The 22,276-nt window shown below is 39.2% G+C and overlaps 2 protein-coding genes across 2 annotated transcripts; one reads left to right on the top strand and one right to left on the bottom strand.

Moving 5' to 3' along the window:
- Nucleotides 1-1,778: 1,778 nt before the first annotated feature.
- Nucleotides 1,779-21,256, bottom strand: LOC139142106 (xaa-Pro aminopeptidase 1-like). The gene is made up of 21 exons (XM_070711929.1): nt 21,195-21,256; nt 14,840-14,991; nt 13,975-14,085; nt 12,987-13,041; nt 12,152-12,256; nt 11,254-11,361; nt 9,993-10,142; nt 9,543-9,638; nt 8,564-8,645; nt 7,844-8,081; nt 7,522-7,608; nt 7,033-7,145; nt 6,671-6,748; nt 6,227-6,298; nt 5,186-5,249; nt 4,824-4,893; nt 4,188-4,292; nt 3,493-3,549; nt 3,031-3,107; nt 2,482-2,577; nt 1,779-2,084 (listed from the first exon to the last, which is right to left on the bottom strand). The coding sequence occupies exons 1-21, from the start codon at nt 21,235-21,237 to the stop codon at nt 1,869-1,871; spliced, it is 2,175 nt and encodes a 724-aa protein (XP_070568030.1). The 5' UTR covers nt 21,238-21,256; the 3' UTR covers nt 1,779-1,868.
- Nucleotides 16,405-17,181, top strand: LOC139141427 (sperm-specific H1/protamine-like protein type 2). Its single transcript, XM_070711051.1, has one exon. The coding sequence runs from the start codon at nt 16,456-16,458 to the stop codon at nt 17,026-17,028; it is 573 nt and encodes a 190-aa protein (XP_070567152.1). The 5' UTR covers nt 16,405-16,455; the 3' UTR covers nt 17,029-17,181.
- Nucleotides 21,257-22,276: the final 1,020 nt, after the last annotated feature.

The following is a 22,276-nucleotide window of genomic DNA, read 5'->3' as shown; positions in this document are numbered from 1 at the left end:
TGTATGTATGTATGTATGTATGTATGTATGTATGTATGTATGTATGTATGTATGTATGTATGTATGTATGTATGTATGTATGTATGTATGTATGTATGTATGTCCGTTTGTGAGGCGTCCGTCCACTCAAATATCTTGAGAACCGCAGTACTTACTGATTTGATATTTGTTGTGTAGATGAAAAATATGATTTTGAGAAACTATTGTTTTTAATTTTTTGATATTGTTGAAAATAGGCAAATTAATGCCAAAAAATGTGTTTTTGGTAAAAAATCTTCTTCTTCATAACCGCTGGTCAGACAGCTTTGTTATTTGGTACACAGGTCCCTAGGGATAACCCAACTTAGATTTGTTCAAATTGTGATGAAATATGCAAATGTGTATTTTAAAGGAATTTTTTTGTCATTTTTGGTCAAAATTTGACTTACATTGTATGTAATTCTTGTACTGTATAAACCCTATCAATTCACCCAGAAAAAAATAATTAATGTGATTTTAAATAATTGAATTAATTAGGAAATCATCAAAGCCAAAATAATTTTAGTGTGGAATTATCAGAAAGTTCAACTTTTTTTGACAGTTCATAGTGAAATGCTTACCATCTTGGAGGATTAAAACATGTAAAGGCAACTTTCCTGAATCCCAACTTTGATATATTCTGAACCACCATTTATGTTATCTAAAAGAAATTGCTCATAATAGTTTGTCATGATAAGGTGGTCAAATAAATAGAGATAGAGAAAGTTCTAATTTCCATTTATGGTTGACTTGGTAAGGATAAAATAAGATTACTTTTTGAGGAAAAAAATAGAGTGGTCAATTAAAAGAGTGGTCAAAGTGATAGGGTTTTATGGTAAAGCTGAGCTGTAAGATTCCTCGTGCTATTTATAGCAATTATGCAATCTGTGTAAACAGTGCAATGAAAGTGTAACATGATTCCTTATAATGCTTTTGATGACCTTGAACTTCTTAAGTTACAAACATTTGTCTCTTCAGTGTGCTTTCTCTGAGTACGTACTGTCTCAACTTATTCAACAGAACTTACAATGTTAATTAGAAAGTTAAAATATGCTTGGTTATAGGATGAAAATACTGATATTAAAAGATAACCTGCTCAAGATTCTTTATAACCTGACAGATACGCTGTTTTTTTATGACGTAAATCTTGATTTAAGCAAGTCTTGTTTACTTTAATTAGAATGTAATTAACTCTTGTTTATTTGCTATTATAGACTAATATAGTCTCATGAAATATGCAAATCTGTATTTTTACGGAATTTTTTTCCCTTTTTGGTCAGGCCATCCTGAATGAGCTATCAAAGATATCCACCTTCTTCATCAATACATGTGTCACAAAAGGTTATTCTCTACATAACGCAGCAGAGCTCTGTCAACTGTTGAGCCGCTTGTTTTTTTCAAAACCGCTGGTCAGACCGCTTTAATATTTGGTTTACATGTCCCTAGGATGACCTTAGTGAGATCATTTCATACAGTCAGGAAATGCTTAATTTTGTATCCATGTCTATAGTAGCTTCAGGGACTTTGGCCCTATGTTTTTGAAAATAGAATAGTGTATTATATCCTATAGAGTTAAAACAGAGATGGCGGCCATTTTGAATTTCAAATATCGATAAATGTTCGGTAATTTGTTACTCTAGTTCCAAATTTTGTACGGTGACCCCTGATTGTTATTCACTATTTGAAAGAGAATGGTTAAAAGTTTCATCAAGGAAAGTTCGAGTAAAAGTTGAAGTCTTTCACTTTCGAGGCACATACTATCTTTAAGTAAAATTTAACTAAATAAGACAACTGGTTGAACGGCCACTGAGGGTGATCATCAAAGTCACGTGGATACACTGGCGTTAACTTTAGTTCACACTGACGAAAGCCGAGAGAACAGTTGAAGCAACCAATAGGACAAAGTGTACGAAGACTGTGTCGGCACCACCGACAGGGGATGTGTATGGAACGGGGACTGACTCTGTTTGCCGTATCATCCAATCGTAGGCGTCCTGGTTCTTCTGCCTCAGTCTGGGACCAACCCTTTCCCGTATTTTCTGGTGGTACTCGTTCAACCAGTCCAACTGTAATTAATTAATTGATGGATGAATGAATGGATGATTATGCGAATTATAATTGTGGAATACATGGTTGCTTAGACTGAAAGATCCGTCACTGGAGGACGCTCACTATGCTACCCTCCTCTAAGGGGGGGGGGGGGAAGCAGGGAGAGCGCCCTCGACTGACTGATCTTCAGTCTAAATGTTGCTCTAACACTTTTTGGTTCTGTCATATCAAAATATAGCTGACTGACAATTTATCTCCGAGATGCAATGTTGATCGACCGATTTTAGAAAGATCCGAGCTTTATCTTGGTCAATATTAATGATGACAGATTCCCTCAAGTCTTACTGTATGTCTTAGTCGCTGATTGTCAAATCTTTAAATCTCGTTTCGTCACGATGATCGCGATAATCTCACCTGTTCCTTTGACATGAGCTCGTACAGTATTAGTTTCGGCTCGAATGGTACGAGCGCCACTTCGTCAAAGGTGAAATACCTGCCGCCAAAATTGTTCTGAAAGGAAAATACGCAACAATGAGTCTTTGTTGTTTGATAATCTAGACATGTCAACGAGAAAACCGATATCGGAACATTGTTAAAAACTATGTCATGATTTTATAGCTGTTAGTCACGATTAGACGAATATCTGATGAGAATAATTGAAATATATATATATATATACATTTTGTATATATATATATATATATATATATATATATATATATATATATAATGTAAGGATTGGCTTAAAATCCTGAAGTAAGACTTACTTGGTCTAAGTTCAACAACTTCTTTGTCACGTTTCAAAATATAAACTTCTATATTGTTTCAGCAAAATCGTATTCAAAGCACGTCAATCGTATCATCAAATGCTGCTTGCATTGTGATGAAATAGCCATGAAAAGACTGAAACAGCTTTCATTTATTATCAAGTAAAGCATTGAATGAAGGGACTAAGTTACTTACCGGTGTATCTGCCTCTACAACCATGAAGACGGTTTCAAGACGGACACCAAAGTCGTTGTCTTCATAGTAACCTGGCTCTGGAACGCGAAACACAACAGAACGTTAAGCAGAGCTTATATTGGCCCTGGATGTATGGCCATCTTCGGTGAATCTGTGATGTTATTGTGTGACAACACTCAATAATCATGCATTTGCAGCAATAAAATGAACAAGAAACAACACGATCATCATGGTGTTGATGTGCACAGTTGGCCTAGTTGCTTCAATGAAATTGTTGGTTGGAAAATGTGTGAATACAACGAAAATAATTTTCTTCCGTGGTACATAGCATACTTTGGAACCGTCAAGATTTCCCTTTATGATTCCCGACCTGACAACACCAATAGAATCGTGTTCGTCGTCAGAAAATAGTACTCGTAGCCACAAAACTAAAACCCTGAATTGTGTGCGAAGAACACCTACCATCTGATAGAAAGACGTTCGGTTCCAGCGCTCTTGAACCCCCGATACCAAAAGGACCTGTGTGCATCAATTATGTCATTTCAATGAACATAGAAAATAAATAAACATATATTAACATCTTTGCAGTTTAGCATGCATGTAGCATTTATACGCAGGGCTGTCCCCTGACGTCGCTCTTACACATATACGGAGACCATCCGTCAGTGAAGATGGTGACGCCCCTCCATTGTATGGAAGCACCTTGAATTTGTGTGCGCTTGAACAATCTTTAAGTGCACGATAATCGTCAAAATGATGATTCTGAACATCCTCGGAAAAGACAAAACATGCAACATGGGACTTCACATTTCAAAAAGTATTCAGCAGTAATATTGCTCCGATATTTGTAAAGAACAGTGGTATTCATTAGAAATGGACAAGACAAGACGATACGATACGAAAACAATGCTGCTGATTGCATTTCCGTTTTCTCCGACACTGCATCCGGGTAACACATTCACGGCATCGATGTAGTGTCGGATATCTTCCCCTCCTGACCCGATCAAAAAGTACAACTTTACAGCTTACATATTATTAATTGTATTTGAATACAATCTACTACCAAACCCACGTGTTTGAGAACGAAATATGGCCTCCTTACGATAATTATACCAGAAGAGCAAAATTTCACACTAAAAATCGATATCTTTTATTACCTTCGTGTACATTCAACATGGCGCCAAGGCCGTGTCCGGTTCCATGGCGGTAGTTCCAACCGTAGTTCCACAAATGCTGGCGGGCATGGATATCTATGGTACTACCTTTGATTGGAAAACAGAAGTACACATTCAAGATATATAATTAAAAGTGACCAATTTGATGACCCATACATGAGCTCAAATCCTAGTAATCGGCATAGTAATATGAGTCATTCTCATTCAATTCAAAATTCTGTATTTTACTGTGAGGAAAATGAAAACTTAATAATATTGGGTGAATAAGATAAAGTGGCAATTACATACCGAATTCAATAAAAATGGACTGTTTTACAGAGTATAGTATTCAATCAAAATGGCGGGTCATTTCAACAGAAATACCAGGATGTAAAGTAGTTCAGAGGTCATGAACATCGTAAACTAATCTACACTTGACATTGACACAAAACTCCTCTGAGAGGCACAGTTGCAAACGGTGAGCGGCTTGTGAAAAATTAAAATTACAAGTTTTGGTCAAAGTGAATTGAGTTTTTGAGCATGGGAATTTGTATTTTGCGGTATGAATTTTAGATTTTCTTTCACTTTATACGCTAGTTTTATTGCCTAAATTTCCATCACACAAGCACCAGTTCGTACCGGTCGTTCCTTCGGGAAAGGTGCATAGCGATAGATCAATGGCTCCCATCATCACCCGCGTGTACGCTTGCTGTAAACGATGATATACAAGTTGAGTTAATGTGACATTAATGAAGACGAGTCGTACGAAATGAAAGCATTATACAGATAAGTGCGAGAAAAAGGTGCATTTGCAAACTTTCGCACAATCATCGTCCTTCATCATTGTTGAATAAGGAAAAGCATACTAAAGACTTCTCTAATGTTTGCCATTGAATATCAATCCATGTCATGTAAATATTTATGAATATTATTCACATACTGAATATATATGCACGGATAGAGGGACCATGATATATGTCAATAATCTTGTGTTAATATACCTTATGAACCTCTTTTGGTGTTCCATAATGCATCGTTCGGGTCGTATCAATAGTTGTACCACACCTGAGGAGGGGGAAGCGTAGAAGCACAAGGTATGAACATGGAACAGTTCAAAAACTACATCTTAAGCCAGGCACATGAATATCAGGGAGCGGTAGGTCACTTTCGATCAACTATTCCTTATCTTTAAGTGGCGTATGTCCATTATCGTGTGCCTGCACTTCATTCCCCTCCGCCATCATGTATGCAAACGTCAAGGACAGGTGATCAAAGATTTTAAAAACTGGCGTTTGTGGTAACGCATACACAGCTGTGACCGTTATGGTAGAATGCGCCTTGGCGACAAATACGGCAGACTGACTGTTTCACTCTTACAAGACTGTTTTGGTTTACCATTTTAAGGGTTCATTTTGAAGTTCATGGAGTAAATTAAGTTTTCCCTTGCTGATTTTTGTGAAACTCGGGGTTGCGATGATTTTGAATTTCAAATGTATGGATACTTTGTTTCTCTACTAGTAGTACCCAATTTTGCATGGTGACCCCTTGTTTGTATCATTGATTTCCAAAGGGAATGGTTTGAGGTTTCTTGACGGAAGGTTTGATCAAAAGTCAAAGTTAAGACAGTGTCAATATTCAATATGAACTTCGTGCGCAGTCCCTCATGTTATGCTAGGGGGTATTGTCTCAATCTATCTGCAGTGTCTTTTTTATTTACTTCGCTTCAATGACTTTGTCCAAGATTTAGGTTCTAGTCGTGTTACGAAAGGCTAATTTGCAATCTCTGTCTGCCTGTCTGTCTCTCTGTCTGTCTCTCTGTCTCTCCCTCCCTCCCCCCTCTCTCTCTCCCCCCCCTCTCTCTCTCTCTCTCTCTCTCTCTCTCTCTCTCTCTCTCTCTCTCTCTCTCTCTCTCTCTCTCTCTCTCTCTCTCTCTCTCTCTCTCTCTCTCTCTCTCTCTCTCTCTCTCTCTCTCTCTCTCTCTCTCTCTCGTTCGCTCTCTCTCTCTCGTATACAGACACACAAACTATTTAAAACTAACTCACTTGTACTGGCCACCAGAGTCGAGCAGAAACATATTGTCCGCGGTTATTTGGGCGTTCGTCTCTTCACTTGGTCTGAAATGAAAAATTATGGCACATAAAATTAAAGATTATGCACGGTGTAATGCTTAAAGTCCAACAAGTTAACACGCCATAGAAGACGTTTTACTCGGTATAGGTTAGCTGAATCGAGCGCTGCTTTCCCCTGATTGATTCAAATTTGTCCGTCTCTGTAGGGGTAATTAGTGTCCCATTTTTTCAGAAACGAGATGCTGGTTGGTTTATACGTTTCTACATGCTGGAGACACCTCGTACATGGTACAGTCCACATTACAAAATGAAACCATTTTCATATAAATTTAGTATAAAAAAATTTACTACCTTGAGTTTTCTTTATTAGAATAAAGAAAGTGTGCTTTGTGTTCTTTTTGGAAGCACGCAACTTACCTGTAGTGTATGATGGCGCCATGAGGACCAAAAGCGGAAATTGACTCAAAACTTGGCATCACAAAGTCGGGCTGTTCCCTGTATTGCGACAAGAAAACAATAATGATTTCCTTGCGATTATATTGCAAAATAACTTCTTGATTGTTGTGCATATGGGAAAGGTATTTCTTGTATTTTTGGCAAGCTTTATGGAATAGCTTTCCAATCTTTCATGTTGCTGACAAATACTGAAATGGCTAGATACCGAAGCGTCAGATAACATGTAGTGGTGTTACAATGAAAATATTATAGTTTGCGTTCTGTATGTATTCACCGCATAAAATCGAAAAGCAGTGAGTCGATTTATAAATTATAAATCTTACTGTCTGAAGGACTCGAGTCTTTCATCGGCGGACTTTTCGGTGATTTCTTCTCCATCCGCGATGGCGTTTTCCATCCAGTGTAGAAACTCGATAAGAGCGATGGCGTCTTGTATCTGTCAGAGAAAAGGAGACTTTCAAAACTGAGTAATTTTGAAAGTATGGAAAACGGGAGATGATTATAAGACACGTGTGACCATTTTGGTGCGAACAAAAAGGGTTTTCGAACGAAAGAGATCTAGATTTGCTCTCAACACAAGCCCTGATTTTAACAACTGCCTATAGGTTACTATTAGAAACGTTGTCTGTTTGTCCACTACTGTTAACTCTCGTCAAATCGAATCTGAGACAATAAGAATGAAGACGTCTCTATACGTAGTTCGTTTATAAGCCGAAATCTTCATCACACCACTGTTGTCCAAAATCGTAATTGCAGATAAATGTATATGAGCAGCTCTAGCTTTCTTTCTTTCTACTTTGTCCTTGACTTACATTTCCTTCTTTCATACCGTCGACTTCGTTTTGATTTTTCACTGCTTTCATGACTTGGATCGGAATAGCTGCCGAGTAGTGTTTTGTCTTGAAAAAGCAAAATTGGTAAAAGTAAGAACTACAACACATGGTAAAGCATTGGGCATGCCAAGCACACTGGCTGTTGAGACATACAGTAATTATTGATTGTGCAAAGCTCGCTAGCCACAATGTACAGTGACAGAGTTCGATTCATTAAAAAGGTTTACATTTTATTAGATTTTCCTCGGTTCGTAAAGTTCATGCTATGTATAGGATTGGGTTACGACAGGAAAATACCGACCTCATTGACGTTGCCGTAGATACCATAGCTCGCTGAACTACTGATCCACACTTTGTTGATGCCCGGCTTATCGGCTTCGTCCTGGAGACCGTTAAGGAAACCGTTGTACTCCCGAAGCTCCAAACACTGGTGGTTCAGCTGCTCGTCTGCGCACACAGCTGACTGTTCATCCTGTTTTAGATGCTGGTGTACATCTGGTACATTGGTGACCAGTTTCGCTATGTTGTTGATGTAGAGACTGCGTGAAGAAATGAGAGTGAAACGGGATTGGTTATCGTGCGGGTGTAAATGGCGCCAACGTCATCGTATATTCAGGCATCGAAATCGTCACTGCGCCGACATAAACACATTTTTCGGCAAAACTTGGTTTTTTGGTTATGAAGTCTCCACAAATGCCACAATCCTTTGTATCCATGACTACGAAGATGAAGTCTCTTTGATAAAGTCGAGTCAAAATCTACATTTTTGAACAGGTTGTATTGTTCGGGAGAAAATGAGCGTGTTTGACTGTTTTTAGATTCAACATTTTCCCCAGTAATTAACGAAGACATGGGGTATCTTTTTATTACATATTTGATATTCCTTTTGTTTGTGCAATAAAAAATGGAAAAATAATTCTTAGTAATTTCTCCTTGGATCGGAAAGCATTCCTTTCTGATATATTAAAGAATTTCATGTTATAATTTCTATGTTCTGACTATGTAGTCCTAGGATACTCACATTGTCTTGTCTTTCTTGATGATGGTGTACGAAAAGAACATAGGTTTATAGGGTAAATCTTCACCCCTCATATTGAACAACCCTGCAACAAAGACAACGGAAACTGAAATATTGGAGGTCTTCTAGAACGAGAGCGTGGTTTTGGATTTGTCCCCTGGAAATATCGTCCCGGAACTTTGTGATGGCAAGTGAGGATGTTGTCATTGGAGTGACATTGTGACAACGATCTCGTCTTACTTCGAAGCCGGTGTGCAGATGTCTCGTTTGGTATACGTCGCCATGAGGTCGTCATCGCATCGAGTTCGAGATTTCGTTGTAATTCGTCGTAGAAATGAGTAGAGGTGGCGTCAAGGCAACACATCTGTCGTGCGCCCTCGGGGAAATTACGGATATATGCAACCAAATATAAATTATACCGACAATAGACAGAAGTTATCAATTGTTTTTTCCATTCATTTGTATCGATAGTAGAATCCGTGTAGGGACCTATGAGGTACTATCATTGGAAGGGTGTAAACATAATTATGCACCTCAGTTTTTACCCCCTCGCCCCATCGCCTAATGTAGGGAAATGTTGATAAAATGTAAATGTCTAGACTTTCGACCCATTTTTCAGTCTCCTGCTCGTTTTTAACCCATCATTTTTCAAAAAGTGTAGAGTTTCGATGCCAATGTTTGGGCCAAAATGTAGACTTTTGACCCTGATTACATGGACATTTTTAAAGTTTGTGTATTTTGTAGTTCAAACAGTCCATGGTACACTTGGACCACACTCGGGGGTGAGTGTCTCTCCCCCTCCCGGTCGGGACTATGCAATTTAATAGGTATACAAGACATGGGATAAGGTGCCAAAGACAATCTACTTCAAAAATGGCGTTGTTGCTATCAGACTAATAATCTTAAGTAACAGAACAGTTACTTGATACAGCCGATATCATACATGTGACTGTCATTGCACTTGTCACGTGATTCTACTTACATGCGGTATCGTCCAATGCGTGCAATACCATCATATCAGTGTTGGCCGTTTCCATTTCTTCACGGACATCTTTTATTTTATTCCACCAATCTTGTCCTGCGAGTAAAAAACACGCCAAGTAATCAGTCAGAGACATCATGGTCTTTGGACATCTTTGATAACGACGCACTTCTTCGGAAGGATAATATAGCTCAATAGAAAGTGGCCAATATAACGCATAGAAGTGATCTGAGCACGGGGTGAACGTTTGACGTCATTACATCAACGAATTTCGCGTACCTTGATTGTGTAGGCAGAACAGAATACTTTCCCGCCAGAATTCCATCATTTTTACCAAAAAAATCATAACCAATTTCACTCGTCAGATTTTTTCCATGTTTGATCTCACCATACTCACCGGGTGAAGATTTAATGGCCAGTCACTAAATTTAAAATCTATGTTATACAAACCTGTCCATCGCAACTCCATTATCATGAGTGGTTCATTGGTGCACTCAGGTCGATCGGTCCACACCAGGTCAACTAAATTCGTATTGTGCGGGTCCATTTCGATATATTTGCCAGAATTTTTGAAGGCATTTTGGTACGAATTGTACGAGCCTAAAAGTGGACGAAACGTACAGAATAGATGATAACTTTGACCTGAGGTTCTTGCACGACAGCTGTTGAAATAATCTTTCAACGCCCTAAAAAGGCAAGCTAGGTTACACATACACATTAGTAAAGTTGTTGCACGGCTGCTATATCACCAAATATGTACAGAACGTTATGTACATATAATAACAAAATAACTTCATACGCATTTTTCAGACGACTGTTAAATATGTGTTCAGTTTCACTGGGACGTGTCAATAACAGTAGTATGTTTTTATGTAAGTGTCCCTAGGAGACTCATGTTGTATCAAAAATTCAATCCGCCTCGTATATTCGTTGATTTTGGGAAAATGTTGAATTTTGGTTTTCGTTGTTTTCGAGAAGTCCTATTTCTATCGCTAACTGTCTGGTTAAATAGCGTTTTTTAAAAGGTGACCATGTTTTAAAGGGACAATGTAGTAGTGACTTTTGTTGGACAATCCGAATATTTGTCCCTAGGCGCACCCCCCCCCTTTTCAGGTAGTATGCGCCTCAAAAGTGATAGACTGAAACTTAATTCAAACTTTCTTCAATGAAACTTCCAGCCACACCCTTTCACAATCAATATGAAAATCAGGAGGTCACTGCGCAAATTTTGGTACTAGTACTAGAGAAACAAATTACCTAACATTTATCGATATTTGAAATTCAAAATGGCCATCATCCCCGGGCTTACTCTATGGAGAAAAAAAAAATCGAGTTTTGAAAAATATCAAGTAGGTGAAAAGTTTTCTTACACCAAGAGCTTTAAAATGAGCACCCACAAGTGGTAGATCAGAAAAGAATTGTAAAAGTTTGAGAGTCCGAGTGTCTGTCCCCGGGGCTCATTCTACCTTAACAAATTAAAGTGCACAGCTTCTGGAGAAATTTTAGGTTCCAGTGTTAGAGATCTATACTTTGTGTGGATGTCATATGTGCAATGCATTTGATCCCCTCTAACTATACAAAATGTGCTCGACGTTGAAAAATTAAAATAATACAGTTACAGTGATCCAGTATAACCAAAATTGTTACTTTTCGTAGGTTTACACGTCGAACGCTTTGGCTGGTCGTTGAAACCATGGCAACAGATACTCACTGAGTGATATCAGTGTAGGGTCAAAGGCCACTTTGGTTGGATTTTCTTCAGTTCCAGCTGGCAGTACATCAATTAACCAACCAGACTGGCTGGGTGTTCCTGGGTCACCTGAAAACGAGGCAAAAATACTTCAGAGCGTCACAAATTTATTAATCACGCGTTTTGAACATTTCGGCTACATCGCATCGCTGAGGTACCATTTGCAATGACTGCGTCAACTACTATTTTGATCGAGTGTTAAAAACGTTCTGGTCGACTATTGCGCATCATATTACCATGCCCTGTCCGTCGCATTTTAATTGGTCGAGCTGAACCACGTGACTGAAAGCAAATGCGCAGTAATGGTTTGTTTACATTCCCGTGAATATGAATAATATCGTAAACATCATAACTTTACAGCTAAAACGAAAATTGTGATTTGTACAAAGATCATAATCAATCACAAAATAAAATGGAGCACTTCTTGGCCAAGTTTAGACACTTTTTTCCAAAAAGATCTCCAGATTTCGCAAAATTTTTACAGCGCGCATGACAGTGCGTCTTGCTCACTGACAAACTCTAGGGCTCTGTTGTCTTTCGCGTGGGAAATTTTCGTAAATTGTGACCGTTTTCTTTGGTTCGTTGATAATATGAAGGAAATAACAAACTCCGCCGTTAATGGTCAGGGTTTTTCCTTTATTTCTACATTTGCATACTGATCGTTTTGTAAATTATCCCGACGTAGTAGCGAAGAGCGCGCCAAGCAGTGGCATGGGGTCGCTCTAACATTCAAACACGTAACAGAAAGCAGCTTTTTGCTGTTGTCAATGATTCCTCCGTGTGATGGCGCTTAACATCACACTGTGGACTACAGCCAGTAAAAGAAACTCTTCGTCTATTTATGTGTGGACATACGTACCACTGCGCATGAGCTTCCAGTTGCAGTCCAGTTGTTGTTCTGATTGTAGAAAGTACCGTGCATCGGTCCACATCGCAGAGTCATTGAACGTCACGATCGCCAAACCTTGTGAAAAACAAATTAAAAACCATTTAAAAACTAATGAATGGACAATAACTATAACTTTTGATGACTTTTTCATTATTTTTTTACAAAACAAGCGCGTTTTATTCTGTCTCATTATCAATCTTGAAAACATGAGGCTGTATGTACAATTTACAGCTGGTGTTATTGACAACTGTATCATACCAGTATATTGATGGCGCAAATACAACAATCTGATTGGTCAAGACGTGAAAAGAACGTGCTATGTAGCACGGTTGGCACGCGCGTGAGCTCTCGGCAAGAACAAAAATCCTTTTTTGACCTTCCACGCAAGAATTTCAATATACTGTTATGATATAATAGTAATGAACCACACCTGGCGACGGTATACCACCTGTCCACTTCATATATGCGCCCGTGCATATATGTCGTGAACTGATCAAAATCTCGTGGTGTACCGTCGCTGGGTGTGGCTTATAAACCATAGTCCGGGCAAGAATTTAGTTGACGTAAACAATTCGGACGATATACCACATAAAGGTTGCGTTACATGTTAAACAGAGGCATTTTCTATAAGATTTCAGGAGCAGAGCGAGAAACAATACTTTACATGAACCTGAAAACACGACAAAAGAGAGAAATAATTGGGCTTTTAGTATCGGTTGCCCACAGTTTACTTTCTACCGCTGTTCACACTACATGCCATAATCGTATATTCTCTATCGGTTGGAATACCTGCAGACTAACTCACCTGCCGAGCCTGACATTCCTGTGATCCAGTGTCTCCTCAAGTGACACGATGCACCCTTTAGAGCGAGGCGGAGGGAACAGGTAGATAGAAATGTTAATGATGGGCGCCCTCTGGCTGAAGGTGCGCTCTACTTCTGCGTGCTGAGATTTTTCTTAAGTATGCACCGACACATATTGTGTGTTTAGGCACAGTCCCTCTTGGGTGGAGGGACTTTGGTTCAGGTTAAAGGGGTCATCAGAACTGCGCCTGTGCGACTTTCAAGTTTAACCCTTTCACCACCATGGTTTGTCCCAAATCCATTGTTTTCTATGGTAAAGTTGGACCTGTATACAGGGAACTGGGGGTGAAAGGGTTAAAAACATTGTGCTCCATGCAAGATACCTAGATGCACCACGTCAACATACCCAATGTTGCGATGTACATTATAACAAACATGTTTTAACTTTCATCAGGTGCTAAAGTACCTTGGACACAGCGTTTGTATTGGTAAAGTGGGTCCCATACGACCTTTCTGATGACCCATCCCTTTAAGTTACACATTCACAGCTTTTTAATACGTTTTGAAGTCGCCCAAATCCAAGTAAGCGCCAAGTGTTATTAGATCAGAAAAAGCACTTAAGAGTCGGAAGAGGATGTGAAATAAGTGTACGGCTTGAACGAAAAAATAAGCGTCACATTGCAATAATAACCTACAGTTACTACATATATCTATACAACTTTCATACTTGTAAAAGTGAGTGTGAAAATGCACAGGGATATTCGAATTGTAAATTCACAAATATTATAGCGAAATCTGAAGTATAAGGAAATTATAATATATGCTAGTATACCATACAGGGAGTATGACAATGTAAGAGTTAATTGGGACAGCTGCAGGTCGCCATACTTAGCGAGGTTTCTGATAATAACGCCATCGTAGAGATCGTTGGCTCTCTTTACCTTGGGCAAGGTTTGTGGGAAAAGCACTCGTGGAAAACTGGCTACTCACGTAGTGAGAGTCCAAAGACGGTATGATGTACGCAAGGGCGCCAATATCTTCCATCTCTTGCCGTAAGGCTGTCAGTCTGTCGCCTGTATGGACTGTAGTCGGTGGGTATCTCTGTGGTGTCATGATAATAAATTAAAATGAATGAATCACCGTGGTACCAGAACGATGAAAAAACTATCATCTACGTAATACAACATTTTTATGTAGTCTACAGATAGCGTCCGTATATATATGTCACGTCCGTCGATAACAGGTTTTTAAGTGTATTGTTTGTGACACATGGTGACATGACTGCCATATTGAAGCGGACGTTTTACAAGACAGTCATTATGTAGTATAGCCTGGCGCGCATTGTGTTAAAGTGGGCGACTTCTTAGAATGATCAATGTACAGTATTTGTTATGAAGACAGTGACGATCAGTCATGTAAAACTACCTTTCGTCTGTAAGAGCTACGGTTATATTTCAAGAATGGAAATAGGCCACAAGTGGATTGGTTTTTTTCTGAGCGACTTTGGACCGCCAGAAAATAAACTTGTAGCTTCTTTAATCATTGTTTACCAGTCCCATGCCAGAAAATTAAACCCCTAGGCCAAGAGGAATAAGTAAATTGTTCCTCTGAAAAGGTAGCTACTAATTCAGTCAGTTTGGATATTTTTGAGATTGCGGCAAATATATACTTCCGCATTGCACTTATTTTAGTGCTTTTAGGGCATTTTGTTGTACATATTTTTATGTTGTTTTTTTGTCTTCGTGGAGCATGTGGAAATGCTCAGAATTTGTTCTGTCAACACTGCCTGTATATGTAATCCCTCTATTATTGTGGACAGTTTCATGAATTAGCGATGTGTAGAGTTTCATCTTACCGGATTGTCTGGGTCGGTGCAATCTCTCTGAGTGTCCGGTATTTCGTCAAGTTCGCCTGCTCGTCGAACTCGGTTTGTACTAGAACTTGGAAATTGGAGCGATCCCTCCGGCAACTCGCTCGGCAAACCATTGCACATCGTTACCATGGCTACTGGAAAGAGAGTATAATATATAGATGAAATACTGGAAGAGCAATGTCCCTGGCTTCGAGTGCAAAAGCTGAGAAACGTTTTCCCGACCGACCTGCTCTACTTCCTGAGGGCATGTTAAAGGCCCATGAGCTGCAACAACACGAATTTTTTCCAATCTCAATGTACCTCCATTTTCCTCAGATATTCATTGCAATCTGCAAATTGAACGATATAGTCATTGACTGTGCCTCAACAACGTTTGCTTGTTGCAGAATAGGCAAGAAATTGAACAGGTTCTTGCTCATTTTAAATTTTCCGCCAAAAACGAAGAAATTTTGGTCAAAGTGGAGTGAATCCCTTTCCCGCCTTTCCAGTGGGTTGCTCCATGTTTTATTTGCAAAGATTCAAATGTGTACCGTATGCACCATTTACGTTGTCAATCATGTAGTTGCATGGAGGCGGCGATATTTGGGTGCGGCACCCATATATTATTTGTCTTACTGAAAGCTCCCCATGCAGTCCCACCCAGTGGATAATTATACTTGAGTAAACATCTCTGAGTAAGAACATTTCTATGAACTAATTTTAATCTAAATATAAAATCATGAAAATAATGTTAAAAGTTGCTGCTAATGTGCCTTTAAGCCCTTTCTGCCTTAAATCCATGTGTATCTCCATAACTATGAATAAAGGAAGAAAACTACACCGAGCCCTCTGATTCCCTGAAAGCTGGCATTTGGGAAGAATGTATTTCTGGACAGTGTATCCCAAAACGTAAGATGGAAAATTGAGTGATCTTATCATATATCTTGTTCACTCAGTGCAACCTACGAATACGCATTTTGAAAGACAATGATGTTATAATTTCAAACATTTGAGATGTGCACATTGCACGTTGCCGTAGAGGGGGTATATCTGTGTCGTGCGAAAAACTATCTCGACCCTATAACATACTTCGACGAAAATGAGCGTTTTACAGCAAATAAAATCAGAAACAAGCTAACACATGATCATAGATAGGAAGCTTAGTAGATTGCTCGGCTTATGAACTTGTAAAGGAATGAATTTCTTTGTAGGAAAGCCAAGAAAACGACAACGGGATTGCCGGGTCAAACACACCGGTGGTCATTTTCGAATCCATTTTGTTTTACAAAAAGTAACGGACTATCCCAAAGTGGCGGACAAAACAAGTACAACTTGGTATGGGTGTGGAATACAGAAAATCTACTTTCAAGAAGTGGTAATGGAATGTAAGTAAGATAAGTACGTTACGAGAAAATGGTCAGTTTTGCGATGGAAAAAACACAAGTCCTGTGACACAGTGGCAACGCCAGATCTCAGGAGCAGCTCATTCACACCTGTGTTTCCTCCGACGTTCGCAAGATTTCAATAAATACAGCGTACTCTCCCTAAATACGGCACATTCGCAAACAATCAATTGTCTATCTAGTACTCTCAGCGTTTCATTGTTATCTACAGTAGTCATGGCAGCTCCAGCAAAGAAACCCAGGGCAGCTCCTACCCATCCAAAGACCATCGACATGGTTGTTGAGGCCATCAAGTCTTTGAAAGACAAGAAAGGTAGCTCCGTCCAGGCCATCAAAGCCTACATCACTTCTCACTATCCCACTGTCAGCGAGTCTCATCTGACCTCCAGCCTTCGTCGTGCTCTCAAGTCTGGTCTTGAATCTGGTGTCCTGGTTCGTCCGAAGGGGTCAACGGCCACCGGTGTCACCGGCCGTCTTCGCGTCGGCAAGCTGCCCGAGAAACCAAAGAAGAAGAAGCCGGCCAAGAAAGCTGCTCCAAAGAAGAAGCCAGCTAAGAAACCCAAAGACAAGAAGCCAAAAGAGAAGAAAGTGACCAAGACGAAAAAGGCCAAATCCACTCCTAAGAAAACCGCCAAGAAAACTCCGAAGAAGGACAGCAAGCCAAAGAAGCCAGCCAAGAAGGCGACAAAGAAACCAGTCAAGAAAGCAACAAAGAAACCTGTGGCCAAAAAGACACCAAAGAAGACATCCAAACCGAAGAAACCCAAGACAAAGGCTGAGAAGAAATAAATCTCAGCTAAACTACAAAACCCAAACCAAACGGTCCTTTTCAGGGCCACCACATCCTCCGAAAGAGTATACCTATTCCTCTATTTCATTTTCCTTTCTAATTTCATTCTAACCTATGAGTGTCTGTGTAGAAACAATAGTCGGCCTGGTAACATTAGCTAGTTTTGTTCCGATGGGGTTACTACATAAGCCCTCGAGAAAAAAAATTCTCGACCGTCTATGGTTACTTCAACAATGTTAATGAAAAAAATTGTTCTACAATCAATTGAGGTGGCGTTTTTCCTGCCATTGATTAACAAAGCAAAATACTTTGAAAACAAACTCTCCGTTTTCTCGTGTGTTTACCGTGGCCGTTTTATTTTAAATGAAATTTTTCCTCTTTGAAAGAACTATTTGTGGGGGTTATTCAGTCGTGTAAGCTGGTGTCTTAGAATTCACATTGAAAATTCAAGTTGTCTTTTGAATACACAGCAAGAGATTTAGCAAATTTAGTTCGAGTTTCTTTATTTTTTTTTGTAAATGGTCCATCACGAGCCAGCAAACCGCGTCTGTCACTTCCGTAGATTTAGCATCAGTGCTACATACACGTTGTTGTAGGCTTGGTTCAAATCTGTGATTTGTGAATGTTTGAGTGGGGTGAACGCGATGATTTGTGTTCTGTTTTCATGTGAAATGCATGAGTTGGGTGAACGCTATACAGCGGGGAGTGTCCCCCGTGAATCCGGCAGAAACTAACTTACTACTGCGCAGACTCAATAGTAACGCGTTCAATCGCTAGGACAACCTGGCTTGGGCTACCAAATTTCAAAAGATTTGTGTTAAATAGGAGCGACACAAGAGAAACTATTACAAAATTTTTTAACCAAGTCTAACGTTGTTTAGGAACGGTAATTTATGTATCATTGAGTACTGACTTAGGTAGCCGCAATAGTGTAGGCCATATGAAGCAGTTGCTGTTGTTCCGTCTCCCCTATGTTCAGGGGAAAAACAACAACCGTCACGTGCGCCCTCAACATGTTTGAATTTCTACCATTGGATTTGTTTACACATCACGCAGCAAGGTGTCATTAGCATAGATTGTCTACGATATCAGCCAGAGCAATTCTGTTCATGATTTGCAAATGTGATGTCTCGTGACTCCTTTTATGCTCTGTCCGCCCCGACTGCACGCCAGTCGCGCCGAAGATACCATTCACGAACTCCGAGGCAACGCTAACCAATTCCGATAAGAAAGCAAAATAATTGTGCGGCAGAGTAAATTGCAGTTTGTTGAAAAGTGCATCTCTCATTTTGAACAAAATGCGACCGACAACATCGAAATAAAAAATAAGTGACAATAAGAGCCGACGATTACAATGTTACATGAGATCTTATTAACTAGGTAACATCTTACGTAAATACACAATTTGGAGCATAAGAAATCTATTTCATGATATTCAATCTATGCAATGCAGCTGAAATGCTATTTTTCTTCATTGGTGAATACTTTGTATTTTGCCCATGATACGGAAAACAAAATGATCTTGCCGAATTTTCAAGCCCGATGTTATTTCAAGTTCAATGTCGGTACATCTTGAGCTCTTGTAATAAAATTGAAGCACATTTCACCTTTCCTCACTTCCCACCACACCCATGTATCTAATGTGACAATCAATCTAAGTTGTATGGTTTTCGTCTGTTTTGTTACATGTAATCTACACACGTTCCCTCCACGAAGTTCACGTTTATGGACAGATGTGTTGACATGACTTTCCTTTCTGATGCTGGACATGCTATCAACGAAACCTTCATTTCCGAATAAATTTTAACGAAAATAAACATTCCTCCAAAGAAACACTAGTTGATGGGCTTCTCAGATGACCTTCCACATAATAAACACAATACTATCAGACTTTAAACGCCTTCCTGTGATCTGCTTATTCAGACTCGAGAGCACCCTGGCAAGTCACATGACTATGACGACACAGTACAGCTACGGAAAAAATCTCGCCAAATGGAAAAAATGTCTGACCTTTTCGCCAAACACATCTAAATTGAGTGTGTGTCACGATTCCATAATATCTCCATTACAGGTAAAAAGATCTCTTAGATGATTGTGCGTCACGTGAACGTTGAGAAACTGTTCACAACAACTGTGCGAAGTCAGTCATAGCCGTTTACTGGTAGCTTACTCATGTATATACGAGGGTACTTTAAAATTTGTTTATGAGGTCTTGGGTCGGAGAAAGCCCTTTTAGTCCTCTGATATCGTATCATGACCTTTTTTACAGCTTAGGGCATCGCAACATTCAAAGAGAAGTCGAACGAGGTTGGTGGACACAAGAGTTATTTATTTTGTTTTCGGAATTATAATAAACAGGTTTAAAGACGACATAATCGCCACTTCTCCTATATGGCTTTCAACAAATCACAACGCAATTTCTTCGGATTTGACAGATAACTGAACTAGACGAGCAGTAATCTTTTAACTTCTGCGTTGACAGACCATTTTGTGAGGAGAGGGTTTCACGGCGCATGTGCATGCCACGACAATAACATTATTTTAACCAAATTTCACGAAATGTTTACTTTGTACCGCGCCAATTCCCTCGTTAATCGCGCTTGTTTTATTTCATGTTTATTTAGGTGAAGCTGCTGTGAAAACGTTTAGGGTCAGCGAGTTTAAAATTATTGCAGGTCGGGTTATCTCTATCAGAACTCGAGCCCTAAATATATTTTGTTTGCCCAAATAAAAATCAGACCAAAATGCCAAGATAGGTCGCTGCAATATTCAAAGTAAATACTCTACCATAAAGCGAGAACTCAACGTCGACAAGTAGGCCTCTTTAGATGTTATCATTTCAATAGACTGTGGCTATTCCTTCGGGACCAAAACATTGTTGGTTTGACATAATATATGGCGCTACTGACGATAAGGAGTTTTATTTCGACTCAAGCTCTGTTCCTACATCGACATTCGCTTTGTTTACAAAACTATGCAGTGATCGAGTTCTTCGATACAGAGCAATGTGTGTGTTTAATTAAAAGCATGAAAGTGAAGAAAAAGAACTACTGATTACTTGTTTGGTGAGATTCAGAGCCGAATCTATCTCATTATGGTCTAGTCTGGGACGACGCACGGTCCCTGTAGTAGGACTGTGGATGACGGTATATTCCGTACACTGACGAAATCGCTTTTTCATTGTCTCACCTTGTCAACGCCCTGATGGCAGAATTCTAGAATCGACTTTTGCAGTCTTGGAACACAAACAGAAATTAAACCTTCTTTCCAGAAAAAAATGTTTACGTTAGTTTGACCGTATTTATCAAAAGAGTGCCCAAATCCTAGCTCAAGTAAGTTAATGCATGGGTGTTTGTACCCATCAAGCCCAAAAGTAAGAAAATGATCAATTATCTTTAAAAACCACCAGATTTGATTGATATTTGGCCTGATTATTGGAATTATTAAATTCTTTAAAAAAATGTCTGCCTAAATCTTGACGAGTTGAGTCACGTGACCAAATCTGATATTTTCCCGCCAAAATTTACGTCCTTATTAATTTTAATATTCCAACCGTAAACCGTTAAATTTTCTTGATTTCTTTGCACTTTTGGAAACAACATCTATCATTTCTTTCAAAAATACATGGCACTCTTGAAACTCTATCTATACTTCTTTCTGATATTCAAAATATTCATGTAAAACGTCAAAAATATTGTATTTGTTGTTTTTTGTGAAGAAACAATATTCAAAATTCAATAATTTTGCATCTGCCACTAGTTCTAACACAATTCCCATCCCATTTTACATTATTGGTCATAATATTTTAAATATTTTGATGTTTAGCGGTTGGAATATTCAGTTATTTGCAATATACAATTTTGGCGGGAAAATAACAGATTATGTCACGTGACCTGACTTGGGTAATGATAAATTTCAGCTTAATCAAATGTGAAACAATTTTTGGCAATTTTCACAATTTTCTGACCAGGTCTGATTAAAAAGTATGTTCAAACTGATTTTACATGTAGGTAAGCCTATGCCCATGCATTAACATACCTGAGAGACTCAGATACGACGATTTTTATAAGACTCGGGGCGACCAGAAGGGTCAAAGCCAAGCTACTGAGAGTTTTGTAAATATGAATCATGAATTTTTTAAACTTTCGTCACAACACAAACTTACCGAATGCGCAGAAGGTCAGGAAAAGAAGACTTTCTCCAGTCATGGTCAAAGATGATTGCGCTCAGGTATAAAATGCTTGAACAAATGGCAACTCTCTGTCGGTATTACAACGGCAAAGAACAGCAAATGAACTTGAGATAGACGCAACAACTTGTTCCAAAGTGAGATAAACTCTCCTTGTCCTGCTGCGCATGCTCATTTGTCTGCCAGTACAGATATGGAAGTCTGATCGCTCATAATTTATACGGTTTTTTTTTCTGATATACACTGATATAGGCTATCGTTCTCTGTATACAGATTACCGTTGTACGCCATAGGAACGGGCGACCCTTCAACCGTATCGGGGATCCCGTTATTTGATCGGACATGGCTGTTGTCATAGTTTCGATTCCATGAGAAAAACGCGTCTTTCGGTAATGTGGGCCTGATTTTCAGTGCAACTTCAATAAATCGTGGAGTCCTAACTACAAGTAAAGACGACCGTCTTGAACTCCCTACAAGGTGAAACGACACGAACATTAGTACACGTAAAGCGATAACCATAAGGTTAATTGCATTATAAAGTGCTTGTAAACGAATACGCATACTCAGAACCGGGTTGAGTCGACAAATTAAAGGCCATTTCAGTTTCCGCCAACATTCCAATGCACTCACACAATTTCAAGACATCGTGCTACATACAGGGCAACAGGTACAAGTTACTTCAATGTTAGAAAATATTCAGCTTTCAATTGCCCTTGCAGTATAATCGCCAGATTAGAAATTTGAATGCAATTTCTAGTGTATCAGTGCACCTTGGAAGCTGTCCGTGAATGATTTGTGTTATATGTTTTATTGCATTTTTTTTACTTGAAGGAGATTGTCCTTCATTGTTGTCAATTTATAATGTCTTTATGGTCGATTGAGTCTGTGTCTAAGCCGATAAATACATACATTTTCCGAAAAACAAGCGTCCCACTTTTTGCGCTGTAAAACGCCCATAACGCAAAGAAGTCCTGAACTATAGTATAGTATTATCCCTGCGTTTTACGGCCTCCACCTAACTCTTGTCATGATTTGCAGCGTTGTTGGCGACCAAGCGG

The sequence above is a fragment of the Ptychodera flava genome, chromosome 10 (assembly GCF_041260155.1).
Source record: "Ptychodera flava strain L36383 chromosome 10, AS_Pfla_20210202, whole genome shotgun sequence".
Lineage (NCBI taxonomy): Eukaryota > Metazoa > Hemichordata > Enteropneusta > Ptychoderidae > Ptychodera > Ptychodera flava.
This window is presented reverse-complemented; position numbering and strand designations above follow the sequence as displayed.

Bases quoted from the DNA above. Each gene is read 5' to 3' on its own strand.
- LOC139142106 (XM_070711929.1), bottom strand. From the start codon at position 21,237: ATGACTGGAGAAAGTCTTCTTTTCCTGACCTTCTGCGCATTCG. The intron at 5,250-6,226 runs GTGAGTTAGTTT...CCCCCTCCTCAG, and splicing joins GACTCTGGTGGCCAGTACAA to GTGTGGTACAACTATTGATA. The intron at 2,578-3,030 runs GTAAGTAACTTA...TTTTCCTTTCAG, and splicing joins TTGTAGAGGCAGATACACCG to AACAATTTTGGCGGCAGGTA.
- LOC139141427 (XM_070711051.1), top strand. From the start codon at position 16,456: ATGGCAGCTCCAGCAAAGAAACCCAGGGCAGCTCCTACCCATCCAAAG.